Source organism: Syngnathus typhle, linkage group LG14 (genome assembly GCF_033458585.1).
Source record: "Syngnathus typhle isolate RoL2023-S1 ecotype Sweden linkage group LG14, RoL_Styp_1.0, whole genome shotgun sequence".
Classification (NCBI taxonomy): Eukaryota; Metazoa; Chordata; class Actinopteri; order Syngnathiformes; family Syngnathidae; genus Syngnathus; species Syngnathus typhle.
In genome coordinates this window covers 11629249-11646549 of record NC_083751.1, presented here as the reverse complement: position 1 = coordinate 11646549, position 17301 = coordinate 11629249, and the positions used below count along the sequence as shown (strand labels likewise).

Genomic DNA, 17301 nt, shown 5'->3' with positions numbered 1-17301 from the left:
CTGATTCTATTGCAGCTGGAACAACTTTTAACACTATTCTTGCTTCTAGACAGACCACACAATCTTCACCAGTTGCATTAGCAGCTTGTTCCGCCATCAAAAGCCAATTATTGTTTACAGCGGTGACCCTCGTAGTGACCCTAAACCAATCATCTACGCTCCTAACCGCTTTCGCTAAGATTCGGGGGTCTGTTGAGGGACTCAAATACACTTCTTGTTTGGCATCCTCATCTTGACAGAGGAACATCTGCCAATACGGGTATTTATACACATATATGTTTAACTGGAAACCCCAGCACCCTTCTGTGCGTCTTCCTAAATGTAAATCGTGTGAAGCATTAACCCACAAGGTGATGCCTGTCTTCGTTTTTTCCCCTTTTATCATTTGCTGATGTTGTTTTGCTTGAACACTAGTCCCCCATGACTGATACCAATCTTTAGTGTCCCATACCAGATCTTTCCAACCCCCAAGTCGTTGGTCAAATACCAATCATAATCCCGATAATCCTGTCCTCTAATCTGCCCGTTCACCAAACTTTCAAACGGTATGACAATTTGTACTGTCACGTTTTTAGGGACGCAAACCTGGATCCCCCATTTAAATGATTGAACCGGTTCGCAGTGTCCCCGGTGTGTCTGAGTGACCCCGGTCACTTGTCTTTTGGACCGGATGTTTAAATGATGCTCAGACATGATGTTGTTTGTGGTGTGTGAAATTTGAATCTGGGACGTTTTCTGCTGGAAGGTCTCATCAATCGTCATCACTGTCCACACAAAAATACAATTTACAAATAGCAGTCCTAAAATTAATCTCGCAAATTTTGAAAAAACATTCGGGCCCTCCCCTTTCCTTCTCCGTATTGCTTCCCCTACTCCTTCTGTTCCCCCCCTCTTGGCCGGGTCCGGGACACGGCCAACCAGGAACACCTTCATCCTGACGGAACAAACTCTGGGGCCGGACGGAATTGTGAGTAGTGATACCACCGGCGTCCTTTGAAGTCGAGTTGGGCCGCGTGAGACGTCCTGGCCAAGACACGAAAGGGGCCTTTCCACCGGGGGTCCGTCCACTTCCTGGAGATGACTCGGACGTACACGTACGGCGTGAGCTGTTTCTCCACCGACACACCTTCCTCTGCCGCAGCCGCAGCGGATTTCTCTCCAAGCTGTGCAGAAACACTGGACACCAAAGCAGACAAATAGGACCAGTACGCTGTGTGTGACAAATTAGGTACCGGAACATCCTCTGGTGGGACGAGCGTCGTCGCTGGTCCCGGCATTAGACGGCCCGTCATCAACTCAAACGGTGCGAATCCAGTGCTCCTGTTAACGGATTGTCTCACAGACAGCAAAGCAAGCGGAAGTGCTTGTAGCCAATTCATCGTCGTCTGAGCCATAAATTTGGCCAATTTCTCTTTTAGCGTTCGGTTAAGTCGTTCAACGCGGCCTTGTGACTGAGGATGGTAAACACACCCGAAGCGATGCTTCAATCCCAAAATTGATTCCACCTTGGCCAAGGCTTTGTTGTTAAAGTGTGTACCATTGTCAGAACGGATCAAGGCCGTGAAATCAATGATCACCTCCGCCCCCGGCCACGGGGCTGGTTGAAACAGGCCGGGTTTAGGCTTCAACGTAGGGCGTGCATTGAACGTCTGGCAAGACCCACAATCTGCAACGAATTTCCAGACCACATCTGAGAGTTTGGGATGCCACCAACTTCGAAGATGAATCATCATGGCATGGGGACCCACATGGGAAGGTGTGTGAGCCTGTGTCAGGATCTCCGACATCAGCCTTCCCTCCGGAAGAGCTGGCTGTCCTTTGGGTCCTACCCACAAGCCATCTGATCGTTTGACAGCCTTTGCTGCCAGCCAGACCGATTTTTGTTCCGGGGACGTGGCACCCTGGGCGGCACACAGATCGGCATGCGAGAGTGACAGAGGCAAACAGGAGTCGGGGTGTTCCCCGTCCACAATTAGTGGACCGCGGGACACCATCATGTCCTCTGCCCCGCCGTACCCGGCCGTCTGCTTGGCCAATTCATCAGCCGCTCGATTCCCCCTAGCCACTAAAGTGTCAGCTTTGGAGTGACCAGGCACTTTGACAATGGCCACCTCGCTCGGGCACTTCAACGCCTCAAACAACTGTAACATCAAATCCTTGTGCGCAATCTCCGAGCCTCTGGCCGTCGTGAACCCATTCTGTAGCCACCCTACCAGATCGATCAAAGCCGCTGACACCGCATAAGCGGAGTCAGAATAGATGGTCACGGCTTCCCCCTTGCATTGTCGTAAAGCTAACACCAGAGCAAAGACTTCTGCCGCCTGGGCCGATGGGTGGGTGCTGAGCTTCATCACTATAAGAGGCTGGAAGGACCCATCCCTCCACTCGACTGCAGCCGCATGGAGGGAGCCCATCCTGTCTCTCCAACAACAGCCATCTGTAAACACCACCCGACCGCGCCCGAGCGGAGTGGAATAGAGGTCAGGTCGGACTTTCGTCACCGTCTGGATCTTTGATGCACACTCATGGGGTCCCACCAACAGTTGATCGGCCATGTTCACTCCGGAATGGACATAGTTGACATTTGGGGCAGTCAATATTTTCAACAACCGTGTTTGTCGCAGCGGAGTCAACGTGAACGCCGTCGATGCGACAAATGAGGAGACTGCATGATCAGTTAACACATAGACCGGATGCCCCATGACCGTGTGGGCTGTTTTGAGTAAGACCTTCGCCAGGCCAGCCGCATACCTGGAACAATCGGGTTGTCGTTGCTCAATGTTGTCCAAGGGGACGCTGCAATACATCAACACTGCACGTCCATGCTGAATTTTCTGGTACAGAGCTCCATTCACAACTTTCCCTGAAATAGAGACATCCAGATAGAAGGGCAGAGTGTAGTCAGGAGTGGCCAAGGCCGCAGCAGAGGCCAGCTCCTGCACCAGTGACACAAAGACCTCGGCAGCTTCCGGTGTCCAGACCAGGCAAGCCTTGAGATTCCTGGCCCCCTGTTCGCGGATCAGGGTTCGGAGGACACCAGTTTTGTCGGCAAAACAGGGTATGTAATGTCTGCTGTAGCCGCACAACCCCAGGAATGATAGCGTCTCCTGGACGGTGGCGGGCCGTGGGTGCCGGAGGATGGAGTTTCTATGTTCAGGCGACATGGCGAGGCCACTAGGGGTCAGCACACGTCCCAGAAAAGTGACCTGTTGGCGACAGCATTGCAGTTTCTTTCTTGACACCTTGAACCCTTTCTCCCCTAACCACAACAACACTTTCTTTGTCCCTGCAAGACACGCCTGCTCGTCTTTTGCTGCAATCAACAAATCATCAACATATTGCAACAACAATGTGCCATCCGGCATTTGGCATGGTTCGAGGAGTTCTTTGAGGACCTGATTGAACAATCCTGGCGAATTTTTGAATCCCTGCGGCATGCGAGTGTATTGTAATTTCATCCCTTTGTAAGTGAATGCGAACACGTGCCGCACTGAGGGGGAAAGCGGGAGGCAGAAGGAGGCATTAGCCAAATCAATCACGGTGAACCACTGATAGGCAGGGTTCAATGATGCAAGAATTCGGTGTGGGTCTGGCACGGGAAGAACAGGAGTTATAGTGACATCATTTACTGCTCTCAAATCATGTGCCATGCGCCATGTTTTCCCATCTGCTTTTTGGACTGGCCTTAACGGGGTGTTCCATTCGGAGCATGACACTTCCAACACCCCTGCGTCCCAGAGGCCGCACAGAGTGTCTTCCATGCCTTGGTTCGCCTCACTCGGCCAACGATATTGAGGTCGTTTGATAGGCTGCGTCTCATCCATTTGGAGATCAATAGGGGCCATAGAGTGACAAAACCCGACATCAAATGGACCTTGGGACCACAAGGTGTCGGGCAAGGTCGCGAGCATTACTTCCGCGTCCTCATGATCAGTTAATTCCCTGCCATGTGTGCGAGATACTAACATCATCTCCAGCATCCCTGAGTCTACCATGGGTTGTTTAATTTGGTAAGCTTTCTGAGACTCTGACCAGTACAAATTAGGGATGTGTGTTTTCCGCCAGTCGGTTTGCAGCAACAAATGTTTGACCATTGAGCCCAATTGTCTGGCTTTATGACCTGGGGCAAGAGCTAGCGAAATGTGTGGTACCCCTTTTTCTGTCATTTTGAACCACTGCATTTGTTCAGGTGTTAATTCAGTAGCTGCCGCAACTCCCTCTTTACCAATCAAAATGCATGATGAAGTTAAATCCCACATGTGCCCTTCAATTTCTTCAAACAAATCCCGATAAACATCACTTTTTCGGTCATAGTATAGAGTGCAATGCAAAGGATCAACAGGTGGGTGGCACGGCGCCAGTGAGCAGATCCAGGGCTTCCACAGTAGGTAGGTCGAGAACACGCCGCCACCAGCAGGGGTCTCAGGCTCCAGCCTGGCCCAGTAGATGGTTGCAGTTTCTGCTTCTGCCTGTAGGGGCGCCATCAGCCACTGGCCATGTTGTTGTAGCTGCTGTGAGCACGGAATGCTGACACCATTTGGAAATTGAATAATCACACCCTCTGGCCCACACAGGATTTTAGCTTCAACGGCTGACAGCAAATCCCTCCCCATCAAGTTGATCGGAGTGTCTGTAGAATGGATATATTTGTGCCACAGTCTACACCCTGTCTGGGTGACCACCGTCTCAAGTGGTTTGGTAAAAGGCAGAGTCCGTGGTTGTCCCGAAAAGCCGACTAAAGTTGTTGTTTTCTTGGACAGTGAGGATACAGGTAGGGCAGTGTTTATTGATGAATAAGTTGCTCCAGTGTCCACCAGCATCTGCACAGGTTTTCCCTCCACTGTCACCTGAAGCATTGGCTCCGCCGGGCCACTGCTTCTCTGGCTTCCCGGGCAGCCCTATTCAAATTGTCCACACCAGAGATCATCATGTTGGTAGTACTGACCTCCGTGTGTTTGTGGCTGTTGCCAGGGCCGTCCACCAGATGGAGCTGTTGCTGCCTGTTGCATCGGCGCCTCGGGTTGGGGTGGTGGGCCTCTGGCTGGGCGGGCGGCTCCTTGCGGTCGACTTTGTGGGCATCCTCTTGCCCAATGATCGGTTTCGCCGCAGATGAAACATGCGTTGTATGGAGAGGGTTGGTATGTCGCCCTCCCCTGGTAAGCAGGCGCACTCACTCCCCGGGCCCTGTATCCACCCCGGAACTGGCCCCTCCCGCGCCCAACCACCCGAGGAGCCTGTGACATTTGCATTTCCCTTTTCTGTGATTTTGACTGTTTAGCTTCACCATGCATCTTTGCCAATTGTAATTTCAGCAACTGTTTCGATAATGCGTCTGTCTCGTTCTCAACTTTAGCTTGTGACTCAGTGAACGTTCTGCAGTGATACAAAAGATGACGTTTAAATCGTGCTTCGGCACAAACCAGAATGTCAGGGTCTGACATCAGCTGCTTCTTCACGTCTGGCGGAAGTCCATCCACTAGCGCCGTCCGGAAGAGCACCTCTGCCTCGGGCGAGAGAGCTGGATGGCGACCTGTGGTTTCAATCCAACTTTCCACACATGTTACATAATGTTGTGCTGGTGACATTTTCACATCATAAGGAAACATAGTGGGGGCCAAATCGGTGGGTTGTGGGAAAGTCAATTTAATGTTTTCAAACAGGGGCGCTGCTACTTGTGGCAAGGGTACCTCCCTCCCCAGTCTCGCTGTGCCTGCTGCTTCCTCAATCGCCTGCAATTGTACTAGAGAGCATGCTCCTGCCAATATCTGACGCATGTCACCGAATGTACAGCTCTGCCCACTCATCAGAGCCAAAAATTTGTTCAGCCATACTTTACCTCCTCTGTGAAGTGGGGGCATTTTTTCCATCATCGCAGTCACATCGCGGAGCACCATAGGCTCGTAGTGCTGGCCGCCTGGTGTGGTCACCAGCGGACACATTAATTCATTTTTCTGCCCCTCGGTCTGCGTCATCTGTCCCTGACCACTCCGCAAATTGTATCCTTTCCGCGTCTCTTTCTCTCCCTGCCTGTACCTCTTTCTACTATCCTGATTCGCGTACTGTAACATTTTCCTCTGTTGCATTACAACGTCGTCTTCTCCCTCCCCCTCGCTGCTATCACACTGTGGAAGCTCTTTCTGTCTCCGCTCGCCCTTTGCGTCTTCTCGTCTCACTTTCTCTGTTACCCATTTCAACATCTGCGTTTCCAGTCTACGCTGCTCATCAGCTTGATCAACTTTTTTCTTTAGCTCCTCATTTTCAGCACTAAGTCTCTGCCAACTCTCTCCTTTCGTCACGTTGGAGGAGTGGGGGCTCGGGCCGGGGGTGGATGTGACCACGTGGGCTATATCTCCCTCCCGGGCCCGGCGCCTCTCTTTATTTACTGCTTGTTCGATCAGCTGCACAATGCTCTGATCTGCCCTTTCGCCTTCGCCCTCAACATCCAATACCATCCGGCCACCCAACGTCACCACCGGAGCCATCACTCCGGGGGCGCCGTAGGGCGGCGGTCCAACATTGGTCACTCCGAGTGTGGGGGCACTCGGGTGTGTCACATCATGCAAAGATGGATAAATGCTCTTGTATTGATTCCTTTCCTTGTCTATTTTCACCACTTTCTCTACCTTCTCTGCTCCTCTCTCACTCTGCGTGTTCTACGGGAGTTTTCTTTTGAGTAGCATACAAAGCTGTTGCAGCTGTCGCCAAATTGTGCAGAGCGCGCCGCTTTTCCTCTTTCTCCCTAATGTGCCTCTCTAGCAACCTGCGCTTGCGCCAGCCGGCGCCTTTTTTCTCAACCTCTAGGTCAAGCTTTCCTTTCAACACTACACGCTCTTTTTCTTGTAATTGCCTTGCCAGGCGTTCCATGTCCCAAGCTGTTGGGAAGCCCTGAAACAATTTGTCAGTTTCCAATTTCGCGAAGACCTTTCTGTGTTTCATGCGCTCCTTTGCAACTTCCTTTCGGTCAAATCCACTCACAATTTGCGCTTCCACATCATCATACAATCCTTCAACCTCATTCCATTCATTCCTCTCATCACACACACTCCCCCCAATTTGGTTGTTCTTTTTGGACATTTTAGCGCTCTTGTCTCTCACAGGAGGGACTGTTATCACCGGATACTTTTTGAGGAGGCCTCACTTCTCCTCGGGGATCTCACAAGCACCCCAGCTATTTGAATACGATCGTCACCGCACCCTTGTCCGCCACGATGAAGCACTAGGTCCCTGACCTATCCTTAGTACGCGTAAGTCCCTGACTTTACCGTACACGTTACACACGTAAGTTCCAAACTTATTCACCGTATATGTAACTTAATACACACGTAAGTTGCAAACTTATTCACCGTATATGTAACTTCTTGCACACCTTATTTGATCTGAACGACAGTCTCCTCTTAAATTTCCTCTTTCAATTTGCAAAATTTCGACATATAGTAACAGGTATTCTGCTTACCTCATCGGTGATGAGCTCAGGGTTGAGGAGACGTCGTACCAGCTCAACGTTGTGCGCTTATTCCTTATTCCCAAACGGTACGCCGACCGGGAGTCAGCTGTCCCAGACTAACTGTCCGATGACCTGGATACAGACCACGAGTTTGTCAATTACCCTTCTCTTGACATCACGTACGGGGTCACCAAGAAACTGTTAGGATACGGATTTTAGCTATTGATCTGACTCCAAATTGTGATCAACACTTAACACAATAATTGCTATGTTCTAATCCACACACAGGCGCACCTAACAATTTTGCGAGTTCGTTCTGTCAAAGAGAAGACCAGTAGATCAATCAGACCGGATTTACCAATTGTTTAATCCTGACAAAGCAAGCTAATACAGGCGCCTGGGTCTTGGGTCCTTAACACAAAAACTCGTGTGCCTTCGTGACCAGAAAAGACGACACATTCTTCCGGGTTGCCCAGTTTTAAAGAAACACAATATGAATATTCAAACATGCAGAAGATTGTGTGGTGATTGGTCGATGGTCATCTCCTCCTCGTTTGGGTTTTTCCCCTGCTCAGCACAGGTGTCTGGACCACAATGACGAGTTGTTTTTCGCGTTCCCCATCGGCCTTGAGATATCCTCCCTTTCTGGACATCCTGTTCCACAATACTTTGAAGAAAACAAATTCATGTAGCCTGCACATTCCTTTCCACTTATTAAGCGACCACACTACTACTAGAAATTATATTGATATGATTATATGTGTCTAACGGAGCCTTAATCAAATGTGTTTGCAAACTGCCGAAAGTACATTTCCCTTTACTACTTATGTCTGCGGAAGTGAATACTGAGCAGCATGGCTGATTTTTGGGATGGCTTTTTATTGAGCTGAGGTGGTTTGGAGAGAAACAAGCAACATTGTGGGGAGAAATTTAGTCTGTGGATGAGAAGGGTTTGCTTGTGACAAGTGAAACCAAAGCAACGAGTTGAGCTCAGGACAGCCAAAATGAGCGTACACTCCACAGGTGGACAAGGTAAGCCCCAGAGAAAGAGCAACAAGCTGGGACCTGGGGTCTACTTGTGTCCTTTGCTGGTCTTGAAGGACACCTGGAGGACTTTGTCCCCCAGCCTGTAGCCATTGAGGTTGTGTATGGCCATGGCCGCCTCCTCGTAGTTGTTCATGGTGACAAAGCCAAAGCCTTTGCATTTGTTGCTGCTGAAGTCGCGGATGACCTTGACATTGCTGACGGCGCCAAAAGGTCCGAAGAGCTGCCACAGCATGGCCTCGTCCGCTTCCTGGCCCAGGTTGTAGATGAAGATGCACCATCCTGACGGAGTTCCCGAAGCCCCTCCTCCTGCGCCCATGTGCTCCACGCTCATTGGAGAGAACCTGGAGGAGAAACAGCTGTTACGTGATGGCAGCGATTTTCGCACCACCCCGCCTTCCTAAAAAAATCCCAATTTTTCTGTAAATTTAAAAACCACATCCTGTGTGAATTCCCATATGCCAGGATTAAAGCAAAAAGAAAAACACACAAAAAGATGACTTACAAGTTGGGGTACTTCCATCTTGAAGTACATAAATATTATACATTTTTATACCAGGTATGATGTGCCCTAATTGCAGTTTTTCACCTGGGTTTAAACCAGGGGTGTCAAACTCCTTTCCTCGGGGGCCGAATCCCATCGTAAATGACCAGTTCGTCCTCACTTTCAGCAGGAGCCTGATTAATTGAATCAGGTGTGTTTAACGAGGGAAACTTGGAAAACATGTAGGGATTCTGCCCCCGAGGAAAGAATCCTGACTTCCCTGGTTTAAACCCTCAAAAACAGCATTATTTTTCTCTGCAAAAAGTGAATCGCCATGGCAACGGCATGTGACAGGGAAAAAAGCATTCAAAAACGTTTCATGAATGAAACACCAAATGTTTGAAGATAATCGGAGAAAAAAACTAGGAGTTTGTTAAAACATGACCTCTGTCCAAAGGACGGACTTGCTGCATTTAGATAGATGAAACGTAGAACCGTGAATAATTTGTCAAACCTTTGTAAGGGGAGCTATGAATCCTTTCTTGAAAATCGTACAAGAGGTCTCAAAACTATACGTAGGCGTTTATGCCAGGTCTAATGTGCTTGCAAAGTTATTAAGTTTGCGTTCAAGGTCCGAACAGGGCTGGGCCAAATAGCCCACAATTTATATCACTATCAATTGCATGCCTTCACAGTGACTATACATATCATCAAGATACAAAAATGATATATGGGACGTTTAGCAACGCTAAATCTGTACAGTTCCGCAGCTTGTGGCGAACAGGCAAGATAAGCTTAACGATTTCAGTGACGACAAGGACCGCGTCGTGTTTACGTTTCCTGGTGATTTATGAAAGGCAATGGACAGCCATGAGCAAAATGGCACCTTAGCCGCAGGGAGGCAGCTCATTGCCTGCTCTTTGGCATGGTGGCCAAGAAAAGCGGTATATGGTTTTGCTTTTGTATTGTCATTGTCCTTCATTCATACTTGGCCTGACTTTTGTGATAAGACATTCCAGTGACCACTGTCTGTGGCTTGTTCTTTCCTGAGCACATGTATGTGTGCCGTGGCGTGTACCTGAACCTCTGTGTCTGGTGGTGCACAGGTCCAGCGAAGCGTCGCGACTGGCCATGGTACATTTGTGACACAAGCTGAGAGTTCCTGGCCTGGTTGGGATTAGCAGCAAACTTGACCGTGATGGGCTCGGAACCGCCGGGCGGTGTGTGCCCGTTGAGCTCCTTGATGGCCTCTTCCGCCTCAGCCCTCTTGTCGAATCGGATGAAGGCCACGCCCCTCGACAGACCTAAATGGCCGAGCGCATGTGTGAGCTGGATGTGACTGCTGCCTGGCATGCGTGTGTGCTTACCTGATGCCTGGTCCACCAGCACACGGGAATTGATGATGTGCCCGTAGCGAGAAAACATGTCTTCCAGGTCCTGCTGGCTGATGGTGCGCGGCAGGCCGCTAATGTACAGATTGGCATCTTTGATGGTGTCTGAGCTGGGACGCGCGTACGACACCTGCAGCAAAAGACCAAACGCTTGAACAAGCTGCACAAAGTCAAAAGAAAACATTGACATATTCAAGAGCAAAATTTCATTGGCAGCATTTAGGCAATTTCACATTAAAAGTCAAAACAAAAGCCTCAAACAGCAACGTTTGTTCATAAAAATAGAAATAAAAGACATCAAAACTTGATCAAATCAAAACAATAGGTGAATAAAAAAAAGTCAGGCACAATAGAAGTGACAGATTGCTTTGTTGAAAAAAACCCCGACAATGTTGAGTACCTTGTGGATGCTTGAGAAAGAGCACCCCCTACAGAGCAGCAAGTGAAAGTGGAACTTTACCTTGATGGTTTTAGACTGAAGCCTCAGGCCGTTGAGGGAACTGATTGCCCTCTCGGCATCACTAGCGTTAACAAAGTTAACAAAGCCGTAACCTAAACTGTTTCCTAGAAACACAAAGCAAAACAACAAAACAAAAAACAACAACAAAATGACAGAGGTCAACAAAAGTGCACAGTGTACAAATGCTCGCTAAGGCTGCATGACCTTTCCACCGGCTCAGATTTTACAAAAACACAAAAGGTTGCTACAAATCAAATACATTCCCTTCATGTTGACGATTACAGTGACTCTTTGACAGCGGGGCCAGTTCAAGAAACAAACAATTTAGAAAAAGCTCACAGGTCAACACGCCCTCGACGCAACATATTGTAAAAATTCGACATCCAAACAAACACAAAGCAACGCCGGTTCCCAAAAACAAGGACAACGGTCGGCGGAAAAAACAAACGGCCGCCTGAACAGCATTTGAAAGGGAACCGGTCGTGGATGTGACAGACATGGAAAATCCAAAATAAAATAACAAAAACACACCATTTGGAACTCAGGTCTTAACTGAAAGACGTCATGACTGGAAATGATTGTCGTGACACGAGACTCGTTGCCGCTGCCCGTTTGCAACTGGCCCTCGCTTCAAGGCGTAGGGAATGTGCGGGGAGCGCCCGCCGTCGTACATGTTAAGTACGTCCGATGTAGATCGAGCATATTTCCGTTCCAGTGGCGGTACTAATTTCCTTGAGCGGCCCAATGGCTGGCTCATGTGAGCGAGAGAATGCAAAGGGAGGCACTTTCCAAGACTGATTCTTTCAATAAAATGTCATGACATTAGATGCCAACGCTGTACCGCTTCACCGCATCAGGAATAACGTCAGGCGCCCAGACAAACTTTCTTTTCTTTTTCTCCATAAAAAAACAAAACAAAAATAACCTAGGAGCACAGTGGGCCTGAACTGACACTGCTTCACGCCCCGTACAGGTCAGTGTCATTGTGGTAGTCCGCCGCCGCTAACGTGACAGCATGGTGGTGTGAGCGGCCGCAATGCGATTCAGCAAACAATCACATACCTGCGACTTTGTCCCGAATCAGCTTGGCCGACTCCACCTCCCCGACATTGCTGAACAGGTTGCGCAGTTCCTCCTGGTTCATACTTTGCGGCAGGTAGTTGACGATCAGGTTGGTTCTGGCGTTGTCGTCCTCGGCAGCGTGCTCGCCGTAGCCGTTGTCGTACATCTCCTGCGGACACAGCGTCATGACATTATCAAGCACATGGACATTCGCGGGCCGTCGCGCCCTGCTGTGCAAAATCACCTTTGCTCCGCCGGCTCCTTCAGCGTCTCTGATATCCTTCTGGGACGCCTGCACCTCGCACACCTGAAACACAGCCTGTGGGTTAAAGGGTCCCCTGCCGACACATTTCAACTTTGTGACTTTCTCCCACAGGCCAACTCGGCCAGGGATCAGAGGCCTCTCTCACCTTCAGGTACCTCACGTGTCCTCGTCTCAGCGCCATGCGATTGACTGACCAACTGATGGATTGATGAATGGTCTGTCTGTCCGCCTGCCCTTGAAACAGTTGGGTGCCTGAGCAACAGCCCACGACACATACAGTTATACATGCGCAAATTGATAGATACTTTATTGATCCCCAGAAGCAGGTCATGTGCATCATAACGTGAAGGGGTGCCAGTGTGCCACTAGATACTTTATTGATCCCCAGAAGCAGGTCATGTGCATCATAACGTGAAGGGGTGCCAGTGTGCCATAAATATCGTAGATGCAGGAGGTTTTGCATTGTCTCAGAGCGGTTATTGTGCAGTGATCACCAACTCGCCACAGTTAATTGCACATGGATGACCAGGACAAAATCTGTGATGGGTAAAATGTTGAAGACTACTTGAAACAGAACTTACCCTGTATTTTGCTCCTTTTTAATGTTTTCCTTTACAAACGTTTTTTATTAGGCTGTTCATTTCCACAAACTAATTATGAATGGATAATGTGTGAATTAGGGGTGTGAATCGCGGGTTTTGACACGAAACGATATATCGATACAAAGAACTACGATACGATATTTGCCGATATCTTAAACCTGCTGCGATTCATTCACGATATATCGCAATCGATTTATATACATATTTTTTTTTAAATAAAAAATATAGAACAATATCCTGATTTATAACAATTCATACGCAAAATCAACAAGGTACTGCAAACTCTTTATTTAGGAAATTACAAGAGTATTGTAGTATACAAAGTGCTTATTTTAACACTGAACTTTGATGTCGTGTTTTTTCTTTAACTGTGCGGCGAAATTTGTCCTCCCTGAATATTTGATCACCGCATGGCAGGATTTACAAACTGCACGTGTCTTGTCCGTTGAGCCATATTTTCTTTGGAATCCAAAGTGCTTCCAAACGAATGACTTGAAGCCCAAAGGGGAGCAATTTCCTCGTCTTTTTGGACACTAGCCATAGCACCAGCCCAGGAGCCGCGTACTAGTTGTCGACTCCCCTTTCACGTGCCTGCTCTGCTCACAACACAACAACGCCGTGGCGCACACTGCTCCCGGAAAGAGGAAGCAAGCAACAATGAACTGGATTTCAAAATAAAGTCGCGTCTAATGTCCGAGGTCAAACACGGCGATATAAATCGATGTTTACGTTTAGCATCGATGCCAATAAATCGTAGAGCATTATATCGATTAATCGATGTGTATCGATGAATCGTTACACCCCTAGTATTTATTCAATGAGTCTCATTTCTTGTGTAATTTTATTTATATTTCTTAGCCTTGCATTCGTTGCAATTACCTTGGACTGCTGTGTTTTTAAAATGACCAATGTGTGAAAGTTAGTCCATGGGGCTTTTTTGTTTGGGCGGGCGGCTAACTACTTTGTAGTTGTGTCTTCTTTGCAATATGGTAATACGGGCATAAAGGTCTCAATAAGTTGGCACGACCGTGTTAACTGCTAATAGTGTTTCATCTCCTGATAGTTCCTTTTTAATTTCATGATTTTCAACGCTACCTAGGCCAATTTGAGGTTTCCATTATGCAAGCCTGAGTGCAATAGTTTCAACAATAGGACACTCGCAACCCGAACGAAAACTCTCTGAAAATTCCGGTGGGCTGAATGTGATGGAGGCCACGACCTAGCAGCCAATGTTAGCCTCGGCGCAAACAAAGAAAATGATGGCGGGAAGAGGGAGCGACACGTTCTTACCTGGGACGAAAGTGTGACAAAGCAAAAAAAAAAAAAAAAAGAACTTCTGGCGCGTCAAAAAATTCACAACAGATCTCGGAGGCGATTGGATTCCAGCCTAGCGCAAGCTCACTCGCACAGGCACCTTCAGAATCACGCTAAAACTAACGCCACGCCAGGAAAATTTGTGCGCAAGGCCGCAGGGATATTTTCCCCCTTTTCTTCTTCTTCGTCGTCTTCGTCGTCTTCTTCGTCGTCTTCTTCGTCGTCTTCTTCGTCGTCTTCTTCGTCGTCTTCTTCGTCGTCTTCTTCGTCGTCTTCTTCGTCTTCTTCGTCTTCTTTTTCTTCTTTTTCTTCTTTTTCTTCTTTTTCTTCTTTTTCTTCTTTTTCTTCTTTTTCTTCTTTTTCTTCTTTTTCTTCTTCGTCTAACGTTTAACGAGGATTGGCCAACTCAAGCAGTGCATTACCTCATCCCAGAGGTATGTCATGTTAACTGCTTTCATGCGAATAAATCATTATACAGTCATCCCTCGCTACATCGCGGTTCGTTTATCGCGGCTTCAGTACATCGCTAATTTTTTTCCAAATAAAAAAAAACTGAAATTCACAAATTCAAAATAAAACTTCTAAATTGAAGAATTATGGCACGAAAGTTGCCCACAAGCCAGCAGAAGGCAGGGCATGTCCACACAATTGCAGTACGTACACTTGTACCGTTTTATAAAAAAAAGTTGTTGTAATAATAAGAGTTCTAAAAACATATTTATAGTATTGTACTTTGTTATTAAAAAAAGTTATAATAATAAGCGTCCTAAAAACATATTTACAGTACGTACACTTGTACCTTCTTTAAAAAAAAGTTGTTATAATAATAAGAGTTCTAAAAACATATTTACAGTATGTATACTTTAGTTACATCTATAAATGTTACACCAAGGGTCGGGAACCTTTTTGGTAGACACAGCCATAAATGCCCATTTTTTAAAACTAACTTCCCGTGAGAGCCATACCATTTAAAAAACAACGACAGGCTAAATACAATTAAATACATGTATTTTAATTAAGGCCAACATATTTTTTGAGTGTACTAATGTATTCTTTTTAATAACGTTTTTATATTGCAGCTGTTAGGATACGGATTTTAGCTATTGATCTGACTCCAAATTGTAATCAACACTTAACACAAGAATTGCTATGTTCTAATCCACACACTGGCGCACCTAACAATTTTGCAAGTTCGTTCTGTCAAAGAGAAGACCAGTAGATCAATCAGACCGAATTTACCAATTGTTTAATCCTGACAAAGCAAGCTAATACAGGCGCCTGGGCCTTGGGTCCTTAACACAAAAACTCGTGTGCCTTCGTGACCAGAAAGACAAGACATTCTTCCGGGTTGCCCAGTTTTAAAGAAACACAATATGAATATTCAAGCATGCAAAATATTGTGTGGTGATTGGTCAATGGTCATCTCCTCCTCGTTTGGGTTTTCCCCTGCTCAGCACAGGTGTCTGGACCACAAAGACGAGTTGTTTTTCGCGTTCCCCATCGGCCTTGAGATATCCTCCCTTTCTGGACATCCTGTTCCACAATACTTTGAAGAAAACAAATTCATGTAGTCTGCACATTCCTTTCCACTTATTAAGCGACCACACTACTACTAGAAATTATATTGATATGATTATATGTGTCTAACGCAGCCTTAATCAAATGTGTTTGCAAACTGCCGAAAGTACATTTCCCTTTATTCCCTCTCATGACCTTATTTATGAGGTCATCACCCGTTACTCTAGCAAGCAGGGACCAGCACACTGTCGGTCCTTTCTTCCCCCCGTGGCTCATGTTGAGTCACCAGGGTATATTGGCCGTTCGGTGACAACGGGCCAACGGTTTTCTCGATCAACCGGACAGTGAGTGACCTAATACATGGAATACAACAACAAAATCATCACTGCAGTAAAGCCACAGCAACGAGCACAGACATGATGAGGCCTTTCCAGCTTCCGAACGTTTTCATCCAATCAGACCAAATATCGGTGCGTACACCTGAATGATCTTTCATCTTTTTATTCAGTGTCCTTAGTCCTTCCAACGCCTGGGTCAGTCGGCCCCCTGGTGCTGTGTTGTTGGGGATGAAAGTACAACATGCATCACCAAACATTCCGCACACACCATGTTCCTTAGCCAATAGCATGTCCAACGCAATTCTATTTTGGAACGACATCAATGCCAATTGTTCATGGACCGCTGCAAATGATACATTTTTATTGGGGGTGATCCATAGGAAAATGCTTTTGAATCCCGAGGACACTTGATTAACGAGTTCATACTTACCTGGCACACCTATGGCGTCAATATATGTTGAATCGTTGTCGCTCAACCACGGGGGCAAAACCTCTCTTTTGGCTCGCTTCAGGAGCCCCGCCAGTGGGGACTCCATGTTCCAATTGAGATTCTGTGTTTCAATGGGGACAACCACTACAGGCATTATCATAGACACGAGGGCACAGATACCCTATGCATCCTTTGGCAAGCGATGCTATAATTTGTTGTCACCACACCACAACCAGATGTCACTGGTCTTCCTCTGCTCCTTCCATCAGTGCTAGTTGAATTCTGGCATGTCCTGTTAAAGCTTAAAAACAAGTGGATTTGGAAAAAAACTTTGGATATCAAAATTACAAATTGAAACCTCCTCACCCATTTCTATTTTACAACCTACTCACCCATTTCTATTTTACCACATACTCACCCATTTCTATTTTACCACTCCCCCTTTTGACACATTCATCCAGTGTGTCATTATGTATCAAAAGGAACCTGCTAAGCATCCCCTCTCATCACCACTGTCAGGTTTATTTTGCTGACTGAATAAGTGAATAGAAGAGCAACAGCAAACAAACCACAATTGAGACAGAATATTAAGTATTTTCTTTTCTCGCGAGGAGTGCAGTACAGATAGCTTGAGACAATCTCTACACACACCAAAAATCTGTAGGCACTCCCGCTCTTTTTATTTGGATTTGCCCTACCCACAGTGTGAGACACGAGCCATAAGGGGGGGAGGAAGGCATGTGGGCTTTGTCTCGTAAGCAAAAAAACACTAGGTGTTTACATACTGATAGGAACATCTGGGAAGAGGAGTTTGAGTGGACTGGATACAAAAGAAAAAACCTTTGACCTCTAGTTAAAACATAGCAAGGGAAGTTTTACGACATTGTGTAGGATGCAACAAGCTAAGTTATTTATTACTGGTTATATACATTCCAACCTAATCCTACGA

General features: G+C 47.1%; 2 protein-coding genes across 4 annotated transcripts; both read right to left on the bottom strand.

The window, feature by feature from the left end:
- Positions 1-915: 915 nt before the first annotated feature.
- Positions 916-6482, bottom strand: LOC133167242 (uncharacterized). Its single transcript, XM_061297868.1, has 4 exons — positions 5837-6482; positions 5421-5530; positions 4946-5080; positions 916-4898 (listed from the first exon to the last, which is right to left on the bottom strand). Exons 1-4 carry the CDS (start codon positions 6480-6482, stop codon positions 930-932), a joined length of 4860 nt encoding a protein of 1619 aa, XP_061153852.1. The 3' UTR covers positions 916-929.
- Positions 6483-8303: 1821 nt separating this feature from the next.
- Positions 8304-14285, bottom strand: LOC133167068 (ELAV-like protein 1). Of its 3 annotated transcripts, XM_061297593.1 has the most exons (8): positions 14043-14278; positions 12296-12402; positions 12130-12192; positions 11886-12054; positions 10824-10927; positions 10340-10493; positions 10051-10276; positions 8304-8832 (listed from the first exon to the last, which is right to left on the bottom strand). In XM_061297593.1, exons 2-8 carry the CDS (start codon positions 12329-12331, stop codon positions 8517-8519), a joined length of 1068 nt encoding a protein of 355 aa, XP_061153577.1. In that variant the 5' UTR covers positions 12332-12402; positions 14043-14278; the 3' UTR covers positions 8304-8516. The 3 variants fall into 3 exon arrangements, with proteins under 3 accessions (XP_061153577.1, XP_061153575.1, XP_061153574.1); XM_061297591.1 differs by having other exon boundaries at positions 10051-10493; positions 14043-14285; XM_061297590.1 differs by having other exon boundaries at positions 11886-12192; positions 14043-14282.
- Positions 14286-17301: the final 3016 nt, after the last annotated feature.

Excerpts from the sequence above, each read along its gene's own strand:
- LOC133167242 (XM_061297868.1), bottom strand. The coding sequence starts at position 6,482 with ATGGCTCCGGTGGTGACGTTGGGTGGCCGGATGGTATTGGATGTTGAG. Across the intron at positions 5,081-5,420 it reads TGTCAGACCCTGACATTCTG|GATGCCCACAAAGTCGACCG; the intron begins GTTTGTGCCGAA and ends ATTGGGCAAGAG. Across the intron at positions 4,899-4,945 it reads ACAGCCACAAACACACGGAG|GGCTGCCCGGGAAGCCAGAG; the intron begins GTCAGTACTACC and ends CAATTTGAATAG.
- LOC133167068 (XM_061297590.1), bottom strand. The coding sequence starts at position 12,331 with ATGGCGCTGAGACGAGGACACGTGAGGTACCTGAAG. Across the intron at positions 10,928-11,885 it reads GATTCGGGACAAAGTCGCAG|GAAACAGTTTAGGTTACGGC; the intron begins GTATGTGATTGT and ends TTGTGTTTCTAG. Across the intron at positions 8,833-10,050 it reads CACCAGACACAGAGGTTCAG|GTTCTCTCCAATGAGCGTGG; the intron begins GTACACGCCACG and ends TTTCTCCTCCAG.